The sequence below is a fragment of the Dermochelys coriacea genome, chromosome 1 (assembly GCF_009764565.3).
Source record: "Dermochelys coriacea isolate rDerCor1 chromosome 1, rDerCor1.pri.v4, whole genome shotgun sequence".
Lineage (NCBI taxonomy): Eukaryota > Metazoa > Chordata > Testudines > Dermochelyidae > Dermochelys > Dermochelys coriacea.
Genome location: NC_050068.2, coordinates 226941026 through 226968401, shown reverse-complemented (window position 1 = coordinate 226968401; position 27376 = coordinate 226941026). Strand labels below are relative to the sequence as shown.

The 27376-nt window shown below is 41.4% G+C and overlaps 1 protein-coding gene and 1 non-coding gene across 3 annotated transcripts in view; both read left to right on the top strand.

Moving 5' to 3' along the window:
• FBLN1 (fibulin 1) overlaps positions 1-17752 on the top strand; it is a 170231-nt gene extending 152479 nt beyond the window's left edge. For both annotated transcript variants that reach the window (XM_043515253.1, XM_038387548.2), the window contains exon 17: positions 16589-17752. In XM_043515253.1, the coding sequence (XP_043371188.1) occupies positions 16589-16728 (140 nt within the window). In that variant the 3' untranslated portion in view covers positions 16729-17752. The remainder of the gene's footprint in view (positions 1-16588) is intronic.
• An 8487-nt stretch (positions 17753-26239) lies between these two features.
• On the top strand, positions 26240-26341 carry LOC119850279. The gene has a single exon (XR_005290804.1). It is a non-coding gene; the product is annotated as a U6 spliceosomal RNA (small nuclear RNA).
• Positions 26342-27376: the final 1035 nt, after the last annotated feature.

Sequence of the window (27376 nt, the reverse complement as noted above, 5' to 3'; positions counted from 1 at the left end):
AAATATTAATCATTCGTTTCTGGCCAAAAACTTCTAAATTCCATGAAGCCTGTTTATAGTTAAGAACTACAGGTCCTTCTATTCAATGAAAAACTTTCTAAAACTCACAAGTGTTAATAAAATTAATTTTTGATGAACAATTGAAGTACTGCATTTACAATAAGTTGCATCCCAAATTTTTGAACCATCAAACATGGTCATTCAGTAAAGTAAGATTCATTTTTAATTGAGAATATCCCTGAGCATGGCATTTCTAATGTAGTTTCCTTATGAATCAAGAAAGTGAATTCCTTGTAACTAAGACTCATTAATCCTAAATTTATAAGGATTTATAACCCATTTTGAAAACTTCATAGACTTGTTTCAATGCAATCTGAAGAGCTTAGACATAATTGTTTATTTGGTCAGACTTTACATAAAGTTTCATTTATAAATGATTTATAAAGGGTGTGACGGGCAAGGCCAGATGGCTATGGAAGAGTAGTGGGAGATAGATATATTAGCTCCAGGCTAAACAAATTCCTGGTACCAGGATAAGTGAAATGGCAGCTGCTCCAGGTCAATTAAGACATCTGGGGCCAATTAGAACTTTCCAGAAGGCAGGGAGAAGGCTAGGTTGATTTGGACACCTGAAGCCAATCAGGGGCTGGCTGAAACTAGTTAAAAGCCTCTCAGTTAGTCAGGTGGGTGTGCATGTCAGGAGCTGTGGGAAGAAGTTGTGCGGTTGGAGAGGCTGAGTAGTACACACCATATCAGGCACAAGGAAGGAGGCCGTGAGGTAAGGATGAAGTGGAGCTTGAGGAGGTGAGGGCTGCTGTGGGGGAAGTAGCTCAGGGAATTGTACATGTCATGTTTCTAAAAGGTCAGCTACCATAGCTGATATTATTAGGGTCCCTGGGCTGGAGCCCGGAGTAGAGGGTGGGCCCGGGCACCCCCCTCCCCACCTTTGCCCCCTGATTAATCACTGAGATTGGGAGATAACAGAGACTGTGCAAGGAAGGATAATTTCTCCTCACCTCCCTCGCTGGCTTATGATGAAAATGGCTCAGTAGACTGTGACCCTTGTCTCTAGAGGGTCACAGTAAGCCTGTGAGGCTAGCGAAATCCGCCAGGAAATGCGGGACCCACGGAGGCAAGGACAGAGCTTTGTCACAAGGGTTAATAAATGATTAATAGTCATAAGCATGTTACAGGAGTAGTGTGTGTTATACATAGAGGTGTCAGTGGAAGGCATTATACATGGTTAGAAGCAACCTCTTGTCCAGTTTGGCTCTTTAGCAATCTATTACAATTGATTAATCATTTATAAAATCTTTATAAATAGAACTTTAATCAAACTATACAAATATCAGATCAAGATGTTTAGGACCAGGGAAATAAACTGCAATGGTGGTTATCTCAGAAAAGCAGAGAATTGATGGGATCACTCCAGTAAGTGGGAGTTTGAGGAGAAAGAACAGCCCCAAATAGAAGCTTCTCTGGATCAAGCTAAGGATGAAGAACTGCAGCTTACCCTTGATTGCTGGGCTCTCTCACACCACAAAACCTACATACATATTTCTAGTTATGAGCTGAAACTAGTTACTGCCTAATTGCTTATAATGAAGAGTGAGCTGTCCATTCAGATATGTATAGTTTGACTGAAAGAGACCAGGTTGAGGTAATATAATAAAAAGTTCTCTCTTATCTGATTCAGTATTTTAGGAAGTATACAATATTCACATATGCACACAATGCACATTCTTGCCTACATTTTTCCACATTGTTTCTGCCCAAAAGTCAGTAAGTGAGTAAGTAGTTAGTGTGTGTCGCGCGCGTGTATGTGTGTAAAGTTTCATTATGTCACTGTAATGACTTTGAGTGCTTTAATTGTTTGTCACCATAATTACTTAGAGTTCATTAATGGTGCTTAGGGACCTGAACCAGGCTGGAATGGGAATGAGGGTGCATTAACTACTTAACAATTTCTGAAAGTATTATAATGCTTCCAGAGATGCTGTGGGATGGCACATCTCAGTGTATTTGGTCAACAGAAAGATGCAGAGTTCCTACATCCATAGTAATCCTGTCATATAGGGGGTGTGGTATTATGGCCCCATCCATACCACACCCAGAAAGGCTTCCTTGAGATAGCTAGTGCCCCAGTGTAAGGAGAAATCAGGGAGGGAATTGTGCCTCAGAAGGAAGTCTCTGTTTCCCAAGTCTACTCCTTGCTCACAATTGTGCCTACAGGCACAATCTAGCTGTCAGAATATAGGCAATTCCCAGATACTTATACTGCCTGCTGTCTTCAAAGAGCTACCACATTACTTAAGGTTTTTCCATCATTCAAAGGCTAAATTATCCTTTTCATTTTTCCTCACCATTTTAATGGAATTTATCTACATTGCTCTTGAATTATTTGTGACAATAATGATAAAGGCTCCTGTTGTGTGTTTTTTCTGGAATTTCTGATAGAATCTGGTTTATTAATAAATTACTTTTCTTTAGAAAACAAATTATTTCTTGGTAACCACCACTGCAAGCATCAAACCATGCACACAAAAATCTCCAAAGATAGCATTAATACTTGAGCTGCCACACATGACAAACATAAATATGGTAAATGACTCAAAATTCAAAACACTGAAATAGATTCCCATTTACTTTGCAGTATAATACCCTTACAGCATTGTGAATTAGGCCTTCATTCTTGTTTGATGGTATATTTTGAATATTTCACTGAGTGTAACAGGTTTAGAGGATTAGGTACACAGATGGATATATTAATGTGGATTCCATGCTAATGTAAAATTTGTTCACAGGAATATAACTGGGCCATAAATATCTTTAATCGTTAGGTACACTTTTGAAGTACTGGCCAAATTTTCAAAACTGGGTGCCAAAAGTTAGATTCTAAAATCCTTATTTTGGTGCATTAAAAAGTGTCCTAATTTTCAAAAGTGTGGAGCACCCAAATCAGGTAACTTATTTAGAAGCATAAATAAGGATTTAGGAGCCAAACTAAGGCATGTAGGATATAATTTTCAAAAGTGCCTAAGTCCCATTTTCAAAAGTGACTTAGGCACTTAGTAGCTTACATCTAATTGAGAATCTATGAAACTTAAACTCTTAAATCACATAGGCCCCTCTGAATATGTTACCTCTAGTTTTGAAAATTTTGGCCACTGTGTATATAAAAGTATACAGAAATAGATGTGGAGGAGAAAGGGAGAGTACATAAGTAAATAAACTTAAAAATAAACATGGTCAAAAATATAGAGCTGACAGTGGTGCCTATAGTTAAAGTTGCCCAACACTTACTATTATAAACCCGTTTTCAGTTGCTTATGACTTTGCCAAATTTAAACCATTCAGGCTGAAATTTCCCATGCTTGTTTCTGTTTTAGGATGAATTTTAAATTTTTGGTAAAGTTTCAGCACAAGTCAGCTGTTTCTGATATTGCATTTAGAAGAAAAGAAATAGTTTTGAAATTGTTAAAAAAATCCAATCATTACTTTCAAAAGCTCTACGCTTTTAAAGCTCGATGCTTTTCAAGGTGATAATTACGGTGTCAGGTAGGTGCCAAGCTCCCCATTGCAGTGTAGACGTACCCTGGGAGCGAGGCAGCTGGACATTGTGGCTCAGGCGGGAGCTCAGAATCTCAAGTCTAGGGGCCCAGGTGGGCTTGAAAGTCCAACCCACAAGGTCCACACTGCTATCTTGAGCCCTGCTAGTGCAAGCCTGTCTACCCGGGTTGGGAGGCTAGCTCTCAGCTGCAGTATAGATATATCCCTAGCCTCCCATGCTTTGGGGCAGCCTGCTGGATGGGATACCTCAAATTCAGGTCTCCCAGAGTATGTCTGCACTGAGACAAAATACTTGCAACACAGCAATGGCTGGCCATGGTCAGCTAACCCAGGTTCATGGGACTTGGACTCTGGGGCTATAAAATTGCAGTGTAGACCTTCAGGCTTGGGCTGGAGTCTGGGTTCTGAGACCCCATGAGCAGGGAGGGGCCAAAACATCCACAATGCAATTTTATAGCCCTGCAGCGCAAGCCTGTGTCAGATGACCTGGGCTCTGAGACTTATTCCCCTAGGGTCCTTGACTCTGGGGTAGCCCACCAGGCAGTCTGCCTTGAAATGCACAGTTCCAGGGTTCCTGGCTCCTCAGGATCCCAGAAGGCCTGGGAGCACCAACCAATAGGAAACCCAAGCTATCCAGTTTTCCACCTGGCAGGCTGCAAGGGCTCTAGGCATTTCGGAGAGCCTCAGAAACATTTTGAAAAGGTCAAAAGGAAATGTCTTGATTTTTGTTTTTTTCTAAACAAAATTTTGGAATTCCCATTTCAGGGCAAATTTTGTAATTTCATTTTTTGTTCTATTTCAGAGCAGTGTTTGGTAGGATATTTATATTTCTTTGAGGGGGTGGGAAGGGGAGAGGGAGGTTACACTTTGGGATTTCCTGCAGAACACGAATTCTAGTTTCCAGACAGCTTTTGTGGCTGCATTTCAACTAGGTCAGGCTCTGCAGCTCTGTTGAGGACAGGGAAGGAACTCTCTCTTCAGTCACTGGGTTCCAGTAGATGCTTGATTTTTTCAAATTAGTCAATTTGTGCTGACAGTGTCCATGTAAAGGTTCATGGAGAAATGGCAAGAGAGAAAGAATAGGATATGTGTTATATCTTTCAAAATCTCTCTCTTAGGTGTCAGTCACAGGTCCACAGTTAAGTTTTTCATTGAAAGCAGGACTCACATCCCTCTATTTCATATACCAGGAATTTAATTTAGTCTCTAAATTTAACCCAGTTATTGGTCAGATGATAATCCAATTTTCAGTGACTTTTTTTTTGATAAAGTAGTTACTTTTCCAGATAAAATAATTAAAATCAGTCTGTTTTCAAAGTTGTCCCTCAATGTCTCACTTTTTTCTGCTCCCTGCAGCTAAACTACCCCAGTTTCCAAACTTCATACATGGGTATTATCATTAATCTGTCAGATAAGCCACCCTGTGGCAATTTCAGCATTAAACAGGGAAAACATTACTTCCCTTTTTCTTCCTCATTGTTTTTATTTACACTGAGGAAAACCAATGGATCTTCTCTGAACCTGCACAGCTTGCCTCTCTGGCTACCTAGCCTGACATCTCCAGGCAGCTTCTGACCATAGGTAGGCAGGCTGGCTAGGCAGTAGGGCCAGCCTGGAGGAACGGACCAACTGAATGTGTGACCCAACTGCTGAAATGCACGAAGGCGTGACAGAGCTGTCAAATGAAATGCATGACACTTGGCAGCCATGTTTAGTATCCAGTCCTGCTCCTGTTGAAGTAAATAGAACTGTTGCCATCAGCTTCAGTGGCAGAAGCAACAGGGGCATAGATCCCAAGCCAGCCAATTTCCCCTCATTATTTCTTAAACAGCTCCCCATTGCCCCAGGCTCCTACAGGCCTGATCAGAACTGGCAGCTGAAGTCTCCTCCTCTGGCAAACCACAGCAGGTTCTGCAGAGAGCAGCTGTCATCATAGCATGGCTGTTAGAAGTTGACTGACAGGCAAAGCTACTGCGATCTTCCCCCTCTCTTTGCAGTGTGTGACTATATTTCACAATGAAAATGACACTAACAAATGTACTGAAGGAGCTGTATGTCGTACAATATTCAATGTGACATTCCACATGCTATTTTTATGGTGCACTCTAGCTGATTATTTTCATATATTCTAAATTGCACTGAGGATCCCACTCCCAATAAAGTCAATGAAAAAAATTCCCACAGACCTCAGTGATGCCGGATCAAGCCAAAAATAAGCAACTATTTAATTGTTTTACCTGTTTATTTTTAAAGAAAAGTGAACAGCTAGATATGCTGACACTTGTTTGGCTACATTTGGTATTTCAAATATGCAGCCAATTTTTTCCCTTTTCAAATACCCTTTCCAGGGTGTCTCTTTAAAACATCACATAAACAAACAAACGCAAACAAAAAAGTGCATTATTCTCAGTAGAGCTGGATTAATATGTGCACTGCAGATTAAGACTCCAGAATGTGGTTCATTCCTCATTTGGACTTAATATCAGCTACCACATACCCTTTACTCTTCCCATAATTCCATGACTATTTATCCCAAGTTGATTTCTGAGCACCCAGGATTCTTACAGTTAAACCATTTAATACAATCTATTGGCATCTTTTTCAAGATAAGTCCTTTATCCTCACCATAGATAGGTTGCATTTAGTACTTGCATGTAAAATCAAATGTGAGATTTTACTTTATTCAAAATAGTCATGTCATTGGATTTAGCTGAGGCCAAAAAGTGCTTCTGTCTGTTAAGCTGCCAGCTAAGAGGAATCACAAGAAAGAGACCGGGACAAGAAAACAAACAAAACTGTTTATTAGTTTTGTTCTTATGTTTTGGTGCTATAAGGACACAGCAAATGACTTTTAGAAGAGCAACAATGGTAATTGTACCCATGTGTATGAAAGGACAGTGGGGTCCATTCAACTGGTAACAAGCGATGACAGAAAATTTGTTTTTATGTGTGTTAATATGAACAAGAATATACTGAAGTGGATGTAAACTTCATGTAAGTATTGAGGGGATTAATCATAGTCCCTTGGTTACTGGGATTTCATTTTGTTCTTATTATGTCACATATTATTGTATCACCTAAAGTACCAGAACATCTCCCCAGACCCCACCCATCTCTCTGAAACAGAAGAAAATAACAGAATCCAACCCCCGGACATGCTCAAACATATCCAGACACCCAAAAGCCCTCTGTGAAAATGAGCTTCTTGATTTCTAGCAATGAGCTGGATTGACTGACTGACTTTCTTTAATTCTAAAGCACTGTTTTACACATGAATAAGGAACATATTGGACTGCATCCATCCTCGATGTTTCTCCAGCTGGCTTCCCGGTTAGTAGGGGAAATGGAAAGAAGAAGAATACAAAGAAAGTGTTAAAAAAAAAATAAAGTTTAAAAACTTTTTTTTTTTGCAGTGCCCCTAAAACATGGACAGGGAGATTAACTGTCTGAGTAAAACACCTAAATCCTGACTCTGCACCATTAAAATCAATAGGAGCTTTGTCATTGATGTCAGTGGGGATAGGATCAAGCCTATACACAATGGTCATTACTACCATTTGCTTGTTCCGATAATGGGTATCTCTGTGACGCAAATTTTCCATGGGTTAAGTGAAGGTGCTAAAGAGAATAAGGATAGTCTTGTAGTTAAGGCACTGAGCTCAGGAGATCTGGGTTCAATTCCTGACTCTACAACAGGCTTCCTACGTGCCTTTGGGTAAGTCACTTCATCTCTTTGTGCTTCAATTCTCCATCTGTAAAATGGGGATAATAAATACTATCTTCCACCCTTTGTCTATATTTTTATTTAAGATCTTTGGGGTAGGGGCTGTCTCTTACTCTGTGTTTGTATGGAGTCTAGCACAATGGGACCCTTATCTTGGTTGGGGCTTCTGGGCTGCACTAGAATACTCATACTTAAAAATTAATGGGGGAAGTTTAACTACAAACAGCTGCCCTACGCAGAGACACAAGTTACCGAAGGTTGGGGTGATAGGGATTGTGATATCCAAACTATCCCAGATACAATTGTGATGTCTGTAATAAATAGGTGCTGTATGTTGGGAATGACTGAAACATTTGTTGAAGAGTTGAGCTAATCAAAATTCATTGCAATACTTTAGTTTACATTTATAATCTTGTTGCCTTACACTTAATAACCCTTGTCTGATAGAGTGTGGATTTCCTGAAGCCAAATCCTAATGCAAAATAGGATCAGGCACTCTGGATCGTACTCCTTAATGGGTTAACCTGGTAATAAAGTGGTTCTCCCAAGTTCAAGATTCAGGCTTATTAGCAAATCGACTGCATAATACAAAAATAAAGCAGAAACCAGACATGGAGGTGAACTGCCTGAGGGTCCTACATATTTCAAAGGGGGAAAATGTAATTATATCTTAGAGATATAGACAAACCAAGAAATAGATTTATAGATACTAAGGTCAGAAGGGACCATTCTGATCATCTAGTTCGACCTCCTGCACAGCGCAGGCCACAGAATCTCACCCACCCACTCCTACAAAAAACCTCTTCTATGTCTGAGCTATTGAAGTCCTTAAATCATGGTTTAAAGACTTCAAGGAGCAGAGAAGCCTCCTCAAGACACCCATGCTACAGAGGAAGGCGAAAAACCTCCAGGACCTCTCCAATCTGCCCTGGAGGAAAATTCCTTCCCAATCCCAAATATGGCAATCAGCTAAACCCTAAGCATATGGGCAAGATTCACCAGCCAGATACTACAGAAAATTCTTTCCTGGGTAACTCAGATCCCATCCATCTAATATCCCATCTCAGGGGATTAGTCCTATTTACCCTGAATATTTAAAGATCAATTACTTACCAAAATCCCATTATACCATCTCCTCCATAAACTTATTGAGTAGAATCTTAAAACCAGATAGATCTTTTGCCCCCACTGCTTCCCTTGGAAGGCTAGTCCAAACTTCACTCCTCTGATGGTTAGAAACCTTCGTCTGATTTCAAGTCTAAACTTCCTGGTGGCCAGTTTATACCCATTTGTTCTTGTGTCCACATTGGTGCTGAGCTGAAATAATTCCTCTCCCTCTCCTGTATTTATCCCTCTGATATATTTATAGAGAGCAATCATATCTCCCCTCAACCTTCTTTTGGTTAGGCTAAACAAGCCAAGCTCCTTAAGTCTCCTTTCATAAGACAAGTTTTCCATTCCTCGGATCATCCTAGTAGCCCTTCTCTGTACCTGCTCCAGTCTGAATTCATCCTTTTTAAACATGGGAGACCAGAACTGCACACAGTATTCTAGGTGAGGTCTCACCAGTGCCTTGTATAATGGTACTAAAACCTCCTTATCCGTACTGGAAATGCCTCTCCTGATGCATCCCAAAACCGCATTAGCTTTTTTCACAGCCATATCACATTGGCGGCTCATAGTCATCCTATGATCAACCAATACTCCAAGGTCCTTCTACTCTTCCGTTACTTCTAATTGATGCGTCGCCAACTTATAACTAAAATTCTTGTTATCAATCCCTAAATGCATAACCTTACACTTCTCACTATTAAATTTCTTCCTATTACTATTAGTCCAGTTTACAAGGTCATCCAGATCCTCCTGTATAATATCCCGATCCTTCTCTGAATTGGCAATACCTCCCAGCTTTGTATCATCTGCAAACTTTATTAGCACACTCCCACTTTTTGTGCCAAGGTCAGTAATAAAAAGATTAAACAAGATTGGTCCCAAAACCGATCCCTGAGGATACCTGCAGCATCTGATTATAATAATAGAAATGTTGATGAAAGGATTAACAATATTAAGTTTAACACTACTGTTTTATTTATCTAATCTTCTCTCTCAAGTAACACCTCAGTCATTTAGATTTCAAAATCAGTACTAATTTCTCTAAGGATTTTTATGAATGTGCTATTTTTATTATTATTATAATAATAGAACTCACTTGAAAATGAAAATTACATATTATTCTTTAAGATGTCCTTTGTGTGCCTGCTGCTTTACAAGACAAATTCCCTTCCCCCAAAGAGTTTATAATCGAGATTGAATCAAGGTTTCAAAAAAAGGGGGAGGAGAAGAGACACATGAAAGCAAAGTCCTTGAGCAATTAAAAATCTTGTTAATTCCATATGGAAGGGAGAGGTGTGTGTGTTTTAGTTTTGACATGAGCTAAACTCTCAACTAAAGGATTGAGCTATGAGATAGGTGCGCAGGATGGATTGTTAGTGGTGGAAGGCCAGATGAAAAGTGAGAATTTAGAAGGGACTTGATGGAAGAGTGCAAGGTTGCTTGGCATAATGCAAGAAGGAGACTGTTCCAGACATAGGAAATGGCACGAAAAGTAACATGGAGTTGTCAGAAGGAGATTAAGGGTTCCAACAGGCAGAGTCAGGTTGTAGAGTGGAAAGATTGAATGAGGGTGTATTAGGAGAGCAGGAGCAAGGATCCAAGATAGAGGCATGGGTAACAGTGTGCCAAGCCTTGAAAGTGAGTTGAAGCTATGAATTTGATCATGGAAGAATCAGGAAGGCGGAGTGTGTGTGTGTGTGTGTGTGTGTGTGTGTGTGTGTGTAGGAACAAAGGAAGATAACTTTGATTGTGGTGTATTGAATGAACTGGCAGGGGTGCTGGAACAATTTGTGTAGTGCGGGTGCTGAGAGCCACTGAACCAAACTGTAAACCCTGTATATAATGGAAACCACTTCAAGCCAGGGGGTGCAGGAGTACCCCCAGCACCCCTAGTTCCAGTATCTATGTGAAATGGAATGGGGAGAGATGAAAGGCCAGGAGATTGGAGAAAAGTTACTGCGGTTAGAGACAATGAGATCATGGACCAGACTTTTAGCAGTGGGATCAGGTAGGAAGAGGTGGATTTTGCAGGTGATAAAGAAGAAGCGACAAGATTTGGTGGGAATCCAGTTGGGAGGGAAAGTGGACAGAGAGAAATTACTCCAAACTGAGTACCAGTAAATAGCAAACTCAGGGAGCTTTGTGATTAAGGTCTGAAGTGGTATAGAGAAAGTTTCTTTAGGACAGGTGAGACGATACCACTATTATGCTCATTATTAATCTACATTCTTGAAGGTGGGGGAAAGGTTCCAGAAAAGAGGTAGGCAATGATACAAGATGGCAAAGGATAAGGAAACTATGCAGTTGGGGAGAAGGGGAGGGTTTTGAATCAAAGAGACCGCTCAGGGTGTTCAAAACAGAGAAGATGAGAGATAAAGTGATTTAAAAAAAATTAATCATGATTAATCACGCTATTAAAAAAATTAATTGTGATCAATCGCACAATTAATTGCACTGTTAAACAATAATAGGATGCCATTTATTTAAATAGTTTTTGATGTCTTCTAAATTTTCAAATATATTGATTTCACTTACAACACAGAATACAAAGTGTACAGTGCTCATTTATATTTATTTTGATTACAAATTTTGCACTGTAAAAAACAAAAGCCATAGTATTTTTCAATTCACCTAATACAAGTACTGTAGTGCAATCTCTTTATCATGAAAGTTGAACTTGCAAATGTAGAATTATGTACAAAAAAAACTTCATTCAAAAATAAAAGTCCACTCAGTCCTACTTCTCGTTCAGCAAATCGTTCAAACAAACAAATTAGTTTACATTTACAGGAGATAATGCTGCCTGCTTCTTGTTTACAATATCACCTGAAAGTGAGAACAGGCATTCACATGACACTGTTGTAGCGGCATTGAAAGATATTTATGTGCCAGATGCACTAAAGATTCATATGTCCCTTCATGCTTCAACCACATGCGTCCTTGCTGATAATGGGTTCTGCTTGATAACTATCTAAAACAGTGCAGACCAATGCATGTTCATTTTAATCATCTGAGTCAGCCAGATGCCACCAGCTGAAGGTTGATTTTCTTTTTTGGTGGTTCGGGTTCTGTAGTTTCCACATCGGAATGTTGCTCTTAAGACTTCTGAAAGCATACTCTACACCTCATCCCTCTCAGGCTTTGGAAGGCACTTCAGATTCTTAAACCTTGGGTCGAGTGCTGTAGCTATCTTTAGAAATCTCACATTGGTACCTTCCTTGCATTTTGTCAAATCTGCTGAGAAAGTGTTCTTAAAATGAACAACAGGTGCTGGGTCATTATCCAAGACTGCTATAATATGAAATATATGGCAGAATGTGGGTAAATAGAGTAGTACACATACAGTTCTCCCCCAAGGAGTTTAGTCACAAATTTAATTACTTTTTTTAATGAGCATCTTCAGCATGGAAGCATGTCCTCTGGAATGATGGCCAAAGCATGAAGGGGCATATTAATGGTTAGCATAGCTGGCATGTAAAGACCTTGCAATGCCAGCTACAAAAGTGCCATGTGAACGCCTGTTCACAATGTCACCAGATAGTGAGAACAAGAAGTGGGCACCATTATCTACTGTAAATGTAAACAAACTTGTTTGTATTAGCGATTGGCTGAACAAGAAGTAGGACTGAGTGGACTTCTAGGCTCTAAAGTTTTACTTTGTTTTGTTTTTAGTGTAGTTATGTAACAAAAAAAAATCTATATTTGTAAGTGGCACTTTCATGATAAAGAGATTGCACAACAGTACTTGTATGAGCTGAACTGAAAAATACTATTTCTTTTGTTTGCTGTTTTACAGTGCAAATATTTGTAATAAAAATAACAATATAAAGTGAGCATTATCTGTGTTGTAATTGAAATCATTATATTTGAAAATGTAGGAAAACACCCACAAATATTTAATAAATTTAAATTGGTATTCTATTGTTTAACAGTGTGATTAAAACTATGATTAACTCAATTAATTTTTTAATTGTGATTAATTTTTTTAGTTAATCGCGTGAGTTAATTGCTTTTAATTGACAGACCTAATAAAGATTAATAGATTTTTATAGACTCTAAGGCAAGAAAGAATCATTATGGTCATCTACTCTGACCTACTCCATAAAACAGGCCAGCATAATATTTCACCTAGTAATTCCTGCATCAGGTTCATAGTTTCAGAAGACACCAAAAGTGGTGAGAAACCCTTGCCTACATTTAGTACACATGGTAATTTGGGACCCAAATATGCATACTGTCTTTGATGTTTAAAAAGCAACAGACACAATAGGTGTGCAACCTGGAGCCTGTTTATGACCCACCTTTTAGTATTGCTTTGATTTCTGATGTAGGCACTGTCATATTGTACGTGCAACATTTGAGTACCTCTGCAGCTGCTAGTAGCAAATACCTCCAATAGCCAGAGATGGGACACTTGATGGGGAGGGCTCTGAGTTACTTCAGAGAATTCTTTCCCAGGTGTGTGTGAGTTTTGCCCACATGCTCAGGGTCTAATTGATTGTCATATTTGGAGTCAGGAAGGAATTTCCCCCCAGGTCAGATTAGCAGCATACAACCAAGGAAAATCAGCAGTGACTCAAAAAGAAAAGGAGTACCAGTGGCACCTTAGAGACTAACAAATTTATTTGAGCATAAGCTTTCATGAGCTACAGCTCACTTCAGTAATATCTGAATGTAATAAACGGTGACTGTAATATTTGAATGTAATACTTGAATGTGTGTGCCCCAATTCCACATGTGGGTGCTAGGATGACCAATTTTTTGGACATATTATTGGAGGCTTCATCAAATGACAATCTTTAATTAAAAGTTGATTGTTAATTCCTGGGAACTCCAGGACAATCCTGGAAGGTTGGCAACCCTTGAGGTTCAACTTTACAAGGGTGAGAAAGGTAATACTCAGAGCTATGTAAATTGACTTGCACTCGAGTTAATACAACCTAAGGTTGTACTGAGCTAGCTGTTTAACTCTGATTTACATGGCATACTTCTGTATTTCAGGGACGGGGGAGGGGGCTGTAGATCATCCATTGCAATCACCAGAGCTACTGTATTACTGGTGTAAGTGAGATCAGAAACTGGCTGCTTTATTCCTGCAATTCTTGACTCTTGTGTATGTTCAAAATTGTAACCTTCCTGTTACTGTAAAGTATGTTTTTGTACTTAATATTCAACTAAAAATGCTGAAAGGAGCCAGACCACAAGGCTGAACCCTACCTTTGGTCTGCCAAAATGCATCATGAAACAACAAGTTTGTGCAAATGCTGCCGTGACTGATAAATCTGCTTCATGTAAAAGCAGTCATAAGTACTACCTGTGGCATTTTAGATGAAAGCTTTTGAAACAGTGATTGATACTAAAAACCAACTGTGTGTATTAAATATACTGGACCTGATTCTCAAGCGCTTTGCCCCTTGTGTAGTCACCTACCCCTGTGCAAAGTGGGTGTAAAGCACCACAGTCATTGTGAAGGCAAGAAGAGAATTCTGATGGGGTAGCACTTTGCACACATAAATGACTGTAGAAAATGCAAGGCCTTGGAGGATCAGACCCTTCTTAAAAACCGATGACAAATTATGGCACATGATCTACAATAATGTCTTTAACAAAACAGCTTCCAGGACAACTGTAGCAGATTTACCAGAATCTGGATAACTGAATAGCCTTTGTCCTATAAGGCCACATTACAAGCTTTTCAGCAGTTCTGGTGTATGGTTTTTTTCTGTGCGTGTAAGAGGAAAAGGATCAATTGTTCCATATAACACTTGTTATCAAAAGGAAGAAACGGAACTCTTTATTTAAGTGTATAATGGATGTTCAGTGCAGCTACTCCATAAATTAAGGCACAAAAGAACGGATAAATGGTTTGGAAAAGGAATTAAGGAGACGTGCTTGGTAACCGAGCAAGCTGGGGACAGTTGGGGACTCCTCTGATTGGTACAGGAGGGAGCCAACCCCCCATCATTATAGTCCACCTTAAGCCCTCCTACGAGGGGGAAGGGGTGGTCAGTAAGATTCTGGCAAAGGAATTGCTGGAGGGACCTGGATGAAAAGGGGGGGAAGCTGGTGGAAGCCCCCTCCCCTGGCATTGGCTGGAATTAGAGGTGCCTGACAGTGGATCTGCTGGAGGGACATGAACGGAAAGGGGGAGAAGGGGCTGAAAAAAAGCTCTCACCACCACCCCAAGTGAATTGTGGGGGTTTTCACCTGCACTGCACATTTTATCTGCCGGGTTAATTCCAGACATCTAATAATAAAGTTGTGGCCTGATTAAACCCATATCTAATGTCTCCTGTCCTTCTTTCAGCATAGCCAGTCAATAGCCATAATGCTCAGAAGTTCTGTACTGTAGCATCAACCATCTTAGACACGATTGCATGACTACATAAATTGTGGTGTGCAATCTGACTTTTAGCGTGAATGCATTAATGAGAGGTGAGATTAAAAATATTAAAGGATTACTAAATAGGAACACTAGACCTTACCATCTGAACATTACTAAAGAACAAGAAAGAAATTAAGTGGAGTAAATATTAGATGCTGTTGATTGGATTCCATAGTGCAAATTCACATCATTGAGGTGGAAGATGATTTCCACAATATGTCATGTAGTTTATTAAAACACTTCCTACCATACAGGAAGGGGAATTCCAGAGATTTTTTTTTTCCTACACAGCCATTGCCACCACAAGTCAATTTTACAAGGTGCAGGATGCTGGCCAAGAAAACTAAAAAAAAAAAATTGTAGGGGGAAAAGGATGCTTTACAAGAAGTGTATTCATTAAATATGGCAAGCAAAATGAATGTGGTGAAAAGTTTGCTATTTTACTACATGCTGAAGATATTAGTCAGTATTTAAACAGGACAGAGCTGTAATGTCATCACTACACTAGAAAAAAGGTGCTGACAGCCTACATAAGCAAACGTTTATCTCCACCATCAGATCTTAAGCCAATGTGTTCTTAGGGAACTGCTATAAGAATTCTTTTGGAATTCCATAAAGACGTTGTGCTATACGCTTTGAAACATAACCCCTAAGATCTAGAAGGAATACGACTAAAATAATCTACTCAAACTATATTTCCTATCAATCAAATGCCACAGTAACACATCAGCTGTCAGAATCAAGTATTTGAAAAGAGGATTCTGTACCAAATTCCTGATGTCTATCAGTTAGCTTTGGATTTATATCTCTTGACCACTTTAAACTTCCAAGTACTAATAATACAGTAGCTGCATGATATGTTTAATATGGAGGATAACATAGTTCATGGAAGCAAATCCTGTGTAATTTTGACTTAGGGCAAAACTTCCACTGACTTTAATGGTGCAGGATCAGGGCCTTAGCCCCCAATTCCTGCAGCTATTCTGTTTGGCCGCAGGGGTCTGCCCATAAAGAACAAATTGCAAGATTAGGCCTTAAAAAGTATAACTAATTGCTCCACTATCATTTTATTTGTTCATCATATGTCCCAGTGCAGATGAAGCAATGTGAAAGTGATGTACTTAAAATGTGATCAGCTGTAACAATAGAGATTAGTTTTTAAAATTAAACAACACATTTCAAATAACACTGGGCCAGATTCGGATAGTCACATTCCTTACTCACCTTGCATACTTCCCTCCAGCCGTCATCCTACTGCTTTCAGTGGGATTGTTTATAATAATTTGGCCCACTATAATACGCAAATTGGTGGTGATTGATGTGTATATGAGAAGTGCTTATTAACAATTAGTGTTCCTTGTAATCTCTCCTGTCCAAAATAGAGTGGAAAGTTCATTCTTGGTGTTCTGTTATATGTAGCCATCCCTTTGTACATTCGCTAGTAGAATCTGCATCTTGCTTTACCTAAACAAATCAATGTTTTATGTTCTATTTTTAGACAAATAGTTTGCATAGATTGGGCAAAAGGTGGAAGAAAATACTGGTAACTGCGGAATATTCAGCATTTCTTCCATTATCAGTGTTTTAGTAAATGTACTGAAAACAGGAGCTGGGGAAAATGAAAGGGGAATAATCACTGCAGATATAGCCCTTTTTGTAAGTTTGCAAACCAGACTGACATTCTGTAAATGTAATTGTTAATCAAAAGTATTCACAAACCCATAGAGTCTACAACTAATCAGAAACCATTTGATTTCACTGCATTAAACTTCATTGCTTATTTTTGTTTTTTCCAGGTGTAGTTCGTCAGGTGAAGCCCATTGTTGGACCTTTCCATGCCATTCTGAAACTGGAGATGAACTATGTGATTAAAGGGATTGTCTCTCATCGTAACATTGTCAACGTGCACATCTTTGTGTCTGAATATTGGTTTTAGTAGAGCTTTAAAATCTGAAACAAGCAAGCCACTGCAGACTAAATCCTTACCACAAACTATTACGTTTATGCCTGTTTGTAAAACCCAATAGTGTTTTAATATTTGGAATATAGTTTAATTAAAACAAGTACAACGCTATCTTGACTAGATGTAGGATGGAGCGAAATAAATGAACCTGATCTAATTGTGTTTATAAAATAAGTACGGTATAAAAGTGCTCATCTGCTTAGTGAATTTAAATTTTTTTCTAAATGTTCAGGCAAATCTTAACTGTTGCTCCTTTACCTGATAGCCAGCGCTATAAAGGACATGGGAGAAATGGACTAGCCATAGACCATTGTGATGAATATGTGGTACCATTGGAGGAAAGTCCAAAAAGTAATGAATTATTTTGCCTTAAATTTTTGGGTGCCCAATTTGAAATATCTGAAAAGGCCTGCTTTTCAAAAAATGCCAAAATATCCACCCTCCGAAAATCAGGCCCCTTTAAATTAATTCAAGATGCGCATCCAAAATCAATTGTCATTTTTAAAATCTTGGCCTAAAGATTTAAAAAAGCTGTTTGGCCACAGTTACAAGAGGAGTTGCAAAAGGAAGTAAAGCTAGCAAGAGGAACAAGTCTTTGCACATATCAGATAAAACACTCATGTTTTGTACCTCTTATTTGATTATAAAATGAAGCATGTTGGATCCAACTTAACCAAATACCTCTAATTTGAAATAATCTATTGCAAGAATTACAGCATATTGCCTACACTCCAAACCAACATATACTCACCAATACATTGGAATTCTAGATAAACACCTCCAGAAAGTAAAGCACAGTACAATATATATTTTTTAAACTTTGTAAAGAAACTAGTATGTTAAGCTATAGACTTTTCTGAGCACCAGACCAAAACATATGCAATAATTAATGAAACTCTCTTAAATAAATTAATGTTGAATGTATGTTCTGGGCATCCAAGTAATGAAAATAATGTATCTTTTTATTACAAAAGTGAAAAAAACAGCTCCATGTTTATTTTGGTCTGTAATTGAGAATCCTGAAGAAAAAGATTTAGTGGGAAAATACCCATGTTTCTTTTTTCCTGCTTATCTGAGAAACACACAAACACACACACAATCCTGCCAGTTCACCCACTCATTATTAGACAGAAACACTTGCCTTGTAACGAGCATATAGGTTCTTTATCCAAACCCCACTGAAGTCGATGGGAGTCCAGTCTACCTCAGGCACAAACTGGGAGTTTATAACAAAAACATTCTCACATAAGTTTTGACTAAAGATATTTGATTGGTTGTATTAGATTACACTTTACTTACTGAACACTCCCTGGATTACTGTACATAATTTGGCTTTCAGGATGCCATCATGAAACAGTGATTATCTAAAACATGTCCAGTGTTCTCAAAGGCTCCATGGGCAATACTCAGTGTCTCCTTAAATAGTTTCCTTATTTAGATAGAAAGATGTTGGGATAGTAAGTGGATTCATAGCAGGTGCCTTTCATCATTCAACAAACTGAAGGAGATTTTTGGATAACCCCCAATCATAAGAAACACCTTGTCTTCAGGGATTATTAGCCATTTTAAATTGTTCTTTAAAAAGTAAAACAAAAAAACCCTGCTTTATTATATTGAATTAATAGTGTCTGAGAAAATGGAGATGAGAAAGATCCATTAAGTCATCTAATTCTCCTCCTTGCCAATGCAGGAAAAATAAATAGCATCAGTATCAAAAACCAGGAATACTGGTTCCATCTGATTTTCTAGATTGTAGTTTGTGATTGCTCATTTCCTCTATAGTTAGTTGCATCAGAAAGAACTTTAGTACAGTAAAATATAAATTTTAGGCTCAAAGTAATGAACACACCCATTTACAACCTCCTTTACTCTTATTCCTCCACCTCCACTCCTATCTAGTCCACTTTTTTGGATAAAATACTGAAAATGAGGATGGCAAAAGACATCACTACTATTTCCTGGAAAACTATTTTCTTATAGTGTATCCAAATAATCTGAAAATTGTAACCAGCTTTTTGAATAGCCTGGAAGTCATATGATAGTACTTATCCAGTAGTGATTTTATGTTTCACAGCTAATGAAGATAGTGATTGCTCAGTGCCATAGTCACCATGACATTCCTTAATTTATAGTATGCCGGTAGAGTAAATCAGAACATTTAATGATGACAGGAAAGGATAGATATTCATCTAATCCAAGTGTGTCACATTCAAATTTACAAGCATTACAAATAGCATGAAGTCAGATAAAATATTTGTAGTATGTATGTGAATGACAATAATTAGAGGTAGCCCAATGGGAAAATATTTCATGAGTTTGTCCACAAAATCCACTGCAATTTGGTTCAAAATGTTTTTGAACTCTTTGATTCATTTTTCTTACCAACACTGTTTCTGATTGCATGGATGTCAGCACAGACACTTTTATTCACATGAATACTGGTCTTCATATACAATGAGCAAGTTTTTTCTGACAACAAGAGTATGCACTACCATTTTATTCTGTTTATTAAAAATTGTCATCCACTCAGAACAGAATCAATAGCATATGATTTAGCACATTATTACAGTAAATAATCTCTAAAGAGCACAGTTGTATTCAGCAAAAGGCTTGTGTAGTAAGTTTTAAGTGGGTAAAGGTTGACTCCCTAATTATAAGGATGGCAAATGCTAGCCTTGTCGCCAGTATGAGAGAGATCTTTCGGTTGTTCTGTCTTTCACAGACTGTCCACTGCCCCTTGAGGCAGTGATTTCTTGTCTGCCAGCACTGGTACATAGGTAGATCCTAGCTATGCTCACTGTGCTATAGGAGCTGCTACCAGGGTACTCCTCTACATTTAAGCTCTGATTAGGGACTGTCCTCACCATTGGAGAAATGCAGAGTGGCTGGAGGACACCAAGAATCGGGCCCAAGGTCTGTACTTCGTTCAAAGTGTTTGGTGGATGATAATGAGTAAAAAACAACTAGGGAAAATCTTCATCAGTTTGTAGATACTTTGGCTTTTTTTAAAAAAAATCCTCCACTTAAAAACAAATGAACCCAAAAACTTCCGAGAGGATTTATAATTTATTAGCAGACAGAGAAGGGAAAATTGCATAGTACGTGTAATCTTAGTAGACCTATTAAAGAGCTCCAGAGTCAAAGACAATATCTAAAAGAAACACAAACAAATTTCCTAATAGTGTTCACAATAGTATATTCCATATAGGATAGTCAGATATGTTTGTGCCATGATGACAAAGTTATTTCATGATTTGCAGAGAAATACTCTGTGGTATTGCACGATAGTTTTAATACTTCATGTCATGAAAAACCATGCATATTGATGATTGTAGACAATTCATTGGTATCTAAATCTAAAGAGTAGCACAAACCCACATGTCTATGACTGGTGGATTTAGCATTTGATTCCTTAAATTAGTAGACATATGTAATACACACTGTGACAAAAGTTCCTCCTCTGCCTTGGTGGGTCCTGTGCTTATTGGCATATTTTCTCGCCTCAGAGGTTCACGGCAGCCCTCAGTTTGGCCACATTCGTGGCTCAAATCTGCCATTCTCTCAGTTAGCCTCATCACTGGCCAGCATGGGGAAAAGGAAGAAGAACAATCCCCGCAGTCTCTGCTGTTCCACTTAGTGGATTGGGGAACAGGCCAGAGACCTTCCCCACTGGTGGAACCCACAGTCCAATTCAACTCCTCCAGTATCAAGCAGGGAATTGGAGGGATGGGGGGAAGGGGGAACCCAGGTCCGCCCTCTAGTCTGGGTTCCAGCCCAGGGCCCTGTGAATTGCAGCTGTCTACAGTGGCTCCTGTAAAGCTGTGTGACAGCTACAACTCCCTGGGCTACTTCCCCATGGCCTCCTCCCAATACCTTCTTTATTCTCACCACAGGACCTTCCTCCTGATGTCTGATAATGCTTGTACTTCTCAGTCTTCCAGTAGTTCGCCTTCTCACCCTCAGCTTCTTGTGCCTCTTGCTCCCAGCTCTTTGCACAACACCACAAACTGAAGTGAGCTCCTTTTTAAACCCGGATGCCCTGATTAGCCTGCCTTAATTGATTCTGGCAGCTTCTTGATTGTCTGCAGGTGTTCTAATCAGGCTGTCCACCTTAATTGTTTCCAGAAAGTTCCTAATTGTTCTGGAACCTTCCCTGTTACCTTACCCAGGGAAAAGGGACCTACTTAACCTGGGGCTAATATGTCTGCCTTCTAGCACACTCCTGTAGCCCTCTGGCCCGACCCTTTCACATATCCCCCCTCTGCTCAACACTACGGGGTTGGGCAACGTGGGACGTCAGGCAGTGTACCCCTGACAAGCCATCTGCATTGCCATGGTAGCTTCCAGCCCGGTGTTGTATGGTGAATTGGAAAAGTTGTAGGGATAGGAACCATCTGATCACCCTTGTGTTCTTCTCTTTATTTTGCTGCATTCACTGGAGGGATGCATGGTCAGTCACAAGGATAAACCGTTGTCCCAGAAGATAATAGCGTAGTGTTTCCATGGCCCATTTCACAGCTAGGCACTCTCTTTCAACCATGGCATATCTACTCTCGGGAGGAGTTTCCTGCTGAGGTAGAGGGTTGGGTGTTCTTCGTCTCTGACCATCTGCGATAGGACAGCTCCCAATACTACTTCAGATGCATCTGTCTGTAAAACAAATTCTTTGTTGAAGTCTGGGGTTATAAGCACGGGGTTACTGCAGAGGGCTGTCCGTAGATCCATGAATGCTTTCTCTGCGGCATCTGTCCACTTCTCCATGTCAAGACCCCGGGCTTTTATCAGGTCTGTCAGGGGACTCACTCTGGTAGCGAAATGGGGAATAAATCGCAAGTAGTACCCCACCACACCCAGGAATGCCCGGGCTTGCTTTTTCCGATTCAGCCGGGGCCAATTTTGGATAGCCTCTAGTTTGTTTAGTTGGGGCTTGACCATGTCCCTTCCTACAATGTAGCCAAGGTATTTAGCCTCGGCTAGCCCTATAGCACACTTGGCTGGGTTGGCTGTGAGGCCGGCCCATCTTAGCGTGTCCAGTACCGCTTCCACTTTTTCCAAGTGGGTCTCCCAGTCAGGGGTGTGAATAATCGCATCATCCAGGTACGCAGCTGCATACCTGGTATAGGGCCGCAGGAGCTTGTCCATAGATGCTGGAAGGTGGCAGGTGCCCCATGCAGTGCAAAAGGAAGAACAGTATATTGAAACAGACCCTTCGGGGTAGAGAATGCCAACTTTTCTTTCGCATCTTTGGCAAGGGGAATCTGCCAGTATCCCTTTGTTAAATCAAGGGTGGCCAAAAGTCGGGCATTGCCCAGGCAGTCAATACGGGGTATGCATCAAATTTGGATATCTCATTCAGCCGGCAAAAGTCATTACAAAACCTAGTGGTGCCATCGGGTTTGGGCACCAACATAATCGGGCTTGACCACTGACTTTGGGACTCTTCTATGACTCCCAGTTCCAACATCCTTTTTACCCTCCACTTTGATTCCTCCCTTTTTGCCACGGGGACCCAGCAGGGCCTTAAAGTTACCTTTGCCCCAGGGTCTGTGACAATGTGGTGATATGCTTCGGTGGTCCGGCCTTGTTTGGTTGAAAACACGTCTTGGTACTGGTTGATCATCTCAGTTACCTCCTTATTCTGGTTCGGTGTCAGATCAGGGAATATCCTGATCTGCTCATGTAGGTTATTTCCCTGGATCGGGGCCTCTTGGGCCATTACACATGCCTCTCGCTGATGCCAAGGTTTCAAGAGGTTAATGTGATAAATCTGTTTCTGTTTTCAGCATTCTGGCTGCCGCAACCTTGTAGGTTATTTCTCCCACGTGTTCAACCACCTCATAGGGCCCCTGCCATTGGGCCAGAAGCTTGCTTTCTGCCGTGGGTACCAACACCATCACCCGATCCCCTGGTTGGAATTGTCGGATTTTGCCTGGCAATTATAGTGGGTTTGCTGGGCCTCCGGCACCTCTTTCCCAAATGTTCTCGTACAATATGGGTGACCCGGGCTATCCGGTCTCGCATCTGCAATACATGTTCTATTACATTTCTCCCCTCATTGGGTTCCTCTTCCCAGATATCTTTGGCAATATCTAGTATGCCAGAGAGATGGTGCCCATATAATAACTCAAAGGAGGAAACCAAGTTGAGGCCTAAGGTATCTCCCAGATGGGCGAACATAAGGTAAGGTAGTAGGTGTCCCAATCCTTCCCATCCCGACTTACCGCCTTCCTTATCATAGCCTTGAAGGTTCGGTTAAACCTTCTACCAGCCCATCGGTCGCGGATGATACCTCAGAGTATGTATATGGGAGCAGCGTACAGAGGTTCTTCATTAGCTTCAGCATAAATGGGGTTCCTTGGTCTGTTAATCTCCTTTGGTAGCCCCACTCGGACAAAGATCCCCCACTAGCTCTTTGGCTATCATTTTAGAGGCTGTGTTCCGCAGGGGGGAACAGCTTCTGGGTAGCAAGTAGCATAGTCCAAAACAACAAGTATATATTGGTGGCCCCGGGCTGTCTTCTCCAGGGTCCCACTAGGTCCACAGCTATTCGCTCAAAGGGGATCGCTATGATGGGAAGGGATACTAAAGGTGCCCTCAAGTGGGGATGAGGACTATGCAGCTGGCACTCTGGGCAGGATGCACAGTACCTCTGCACTTCTTTCATGTACTCCAGGCCAGAAGAATCGTCGCAGGACCCGTGCCAGGGTCTTCTCTACCCTCAAATGCCCCCCAAAAGAGGACTATGGGCAAGACTTAATACAGCATTCTGGTGTTTTTTGATGGTACTAGGATCTGCTGTACCTTCTGCCCCTGTACTGGTGCAACCCGGTATAAGAGATCCTTCTTGATTATGAAGTAGGGGTCCTGGTTCCTGGGTTTTCCCTTCCCCAGGGACCCCATCTATTTCAGTCACCTCTTTCCTAATGTTGTCGTACCTTGGGTCTTCGGCCTGGTCCCATCCAAAATTTTCTCTCCCGGGGCTAATCTGCCTGAGATCTAGGGGGCCAGTCTCTGTTGCCTCTACTGGTTCAGAGGCATATGGGTCAGACTTGGGTGCTTCTCCCTCTTGGGTGGCCTCCTTTTCAGCTGCTCGGGTCCGCCTACCTACGAGAGCGACCCTCTGGCTTTGGGTCAGTATTTGGGTTCCCAAGGCCTTAGCTGCCCTCCTTTCCTTTTCGACTTTCTACCCTGTCTGGGAGTGGAGAACAAATCTGGGGATATTTCAGAAAAGACTGGGGGGGTTGACAGTCTACTGTGGATGCCTCACTGACTTCTGGGTTTCCCCCTTTCTCTAATTCCCCTACCGGGAGTAAGTCTCCAAATCCTGTGAAGTCCCTCCCTATGAGCACTGGATATGGGACTTTAGGGACTAAACCTGCTGCTACCTCAGTAGTGTTTTACTGGGATGGTGGGGTAATAACTAACTGTCCCATGGACGCATGTTATCCCCATATACTTAGCCCACAGCAGCTGACTACGCTTCATGAGCATCCCCGAGACAAGCATGACAGCACTCCCCGAATCAACCAGTGCCATGGTTTCTACCCCATTTAGCTTCACTGGTCTGGTGTACAATATGTGGGGTTAGTGAGACCCCCCACAAGGTGGATTAGGGAGCATGGGTCTACCCAGTTCCCCGGGTTACACTTCATAGGCTTCTCAGCATTGGGACACTGTGCAGCTATGTGTCCCCACTCCCCGCAGGCATAACATCTGTATGGTGCCCTAGGTGTTCCCCGGTCTCTTGGTTTGGCCAGTCTAACATCACAATCCTCTTCCCCTCAATGCTCCGACTCTTTGTGGCTTCTGGTGGGCCTTCAGCCCCCCTCTTTTTCCACCTAGGCTCTCCTGGTGGCCCAGTCACACAAGCTCTAGGGCTTGTTGCTGTTAGTTTAACCCAGGGTGCTTCTTCCTTAACTGGTCAGGTCAGCTCCCTCGCCTTCCTTTGCCTCTCTACCAGTGCGACAAACTTGTCATAGGTAGAGGGTTCATTCTGGCTTACACAGGTGCAAAAGTCTGTCATAGTCCTCTCATATACAGGTTGATGACCAGAACCTCTAGTATCTCCTCCAGACTCCAGGACTCAGTTCGCAACCACTTTCATGTGAGATGGATGAGGTCAAACAATTGGGACCATGGGATTTTGTTTTCCTGGTACCTTTCTCTCGTGATACTGCTGGGCCCGCACTGCGGTCGTTACCCCAGATCTGGCCAGGATCTCTGCTTTCAGCTGGGAGTAGTCTGCTGCAGCTTCTTCAGGCAGATCATAGTAGGCCTTCTGGGCCTCCCCACACAGGAATGGGGTGAGGATGCCAGACCACTGATCTTGAGGCCAAGCCTCCTGTAGGGCTGTCTTCTCAAAGGCCAGGAGATATGCCTCTATGTCATCCTCCTCCTCATTTTCTGCAGGCAATTGCTGGCCTGTATGATCTGTGTCCCATCATGGCCTTGGTTCATCTCCGTAAGGGCCTTCACTTCATTTACCAGTTCCCACAACATAGCACGGTCTTGAGTAGCCTGGTCCATCAGCAAGCGATTAGTCTCTTGCTGCAGCCACACTGCCTCCTGTTGGGCGGCTGCCTGGACATGGGTAGCCTCCTGCTGGGCAGCAGTGGCTTGTATCAGTGCCCGCACTACCTCCTCCATTGTGGTGAAAAAAAAAATAAACCCCCTTTTTTTTTTAAATAACAACACCCTCTTTCTTCCGCCACACTGTGAACACCCAATCCCACTTCTCACACCAGTTGTGACAAAGTTCCTCCTCTGCCTTGGTGGGTCCTGCGCTTATTGACAGATTTTCTCGCCTCAGAGGTTCACGGCAGCCCTCAGTTTGGCCACTTTCATGGCTCAAATCTGCCGTTCACTCAGTTAGCCTCATCACTGGCCAGCATGGGGAAAGGAAGAAGAACAATCCCTGCAGTCTCTGCTGTTCCACTTAGTGGATTGGGGAACAGGCCAGAGACCTTCCCCTCTGGTGGAACCCACAGTCCAGTTCAACTCCTCCAGTATCAAGCAGGGAATTGGAGGGATGGGGGGAACCCAGGTCCGCCCTCTAGTCTGGGTTCCAGCCCAGGGCCCTGTGAATTGCAGCTGTCTACAGTGGCTCCTGTAATAGCTGTGTGACAGCTACAACTCCCTGGACTACTTCCCCATGGCCTCCTCCCAATACCTTCTTTATTCTCGCCACAGGACCTTCCTCCTGATGTCTGATAATGCTTGTACTTCTCAGTCTTCCAGTAGTACGCCTTCTTACTCTCAGCTTCTTGCGCCTCTTGCTCCCAGCTCCTCGCACGCACACCACAAACTGAAGTGAGCTCTTTTTTAAACCCAGGTGCCCTGATTAGCCTGCCTTGATTCTAGCAGCTTCTTGATTGTCTTCAGGTGTTCTAATCAGCCTGTCTGCCTTAATTGTTTCCAGAAAGTTCCTGATTGTTCTGGAACCTTCCCTGTTACCTTACCCAGGGAAAAGGGACCTACTTAACCTGGGGCTAATATATCTGCCTTCTATAGACTAAATTGGAATGATACAGAGATTAGCATGGCCCCTGCGCAAGGATGGCAAATCTGTGAAGCATTCCATATCACTCTCCTGTAGCCATATGGCCCGATCCTTTCACAACGCATATGAAGATGGTGCCCAAGCGACATTTCATTTGAAAAGACCCATATAGGCCATTTATTCCAATAAGTGCCTAGAATGTATTGGGCTTGTAAATAAATGTGGTCTTGCTTCAGGTGTTTCTGTACTAATGTGTGTGTCTACAGTTCACTGTGGGTGCAAAAGATGCACATGCCAATTTGGTTTATGCAAAAATGGGGGTGCAAATTGGACTAACAAAAAGGGAGCTTGAGCTTTTGAAAACACTGGTCTCAATGTAAAGACTTGAACACTTCCCTCTTCACATTTCAGTAGCTTGGAATTAGTTTTTCCACAGATGGCTTTGATTGTGGCTCTGATCTATGACTTTTCTCTGTTCCATAGTGTAGTTAAAGTATCTATGTTATATAGAAAATTAGATCCATATTTTATGTCTTTGCCTCCAATAACTTAATTATTATTTCTCTTCTGTGTAAAAAAGTGTGGGCAAAACCTTGCCTTTCCAAGTCTCAGGCATGCAGGGGGAGGGAGGAGAGCAGAGCCAACAATATAGTAGGTTCAGCAACTATCTTTTCCAACAAAGGGCATGATGACTCAGAGTAGCATGGTGGGAGTGTGCTTTGGGATGCCTGTTTACTGCTGCCTGAAAAAAGGGTCAGCAAGCACACGCTTTAATATGTGCTTCTGGCTACATAATAGGTGCAGAGGGGGCTGGGCCTGAGTATAACCCCAGTTTATCAGAGCCTGCTCCCCTTCAAGCTGTGATCTCTTGGCTGGGGCACTTGCTACCTACTGAGCATTAGACTACTTTAGGGAGAATGAGCACTGAGTTCTCATTCCGAGTCATCACATCCATTCCTAGCTCTACCTCTAACACACAATGTGATCCTGAGGAAAATATTTAATTTTCTTTACTTTATCCATAAAATGGGGATAATACTTAATAACTAGAGCTGGTCAAAAATTTTCTGATAGAATGCTGGTTTGTCTAAATCGATACATTCCATTTGAATTTTCGTGTAA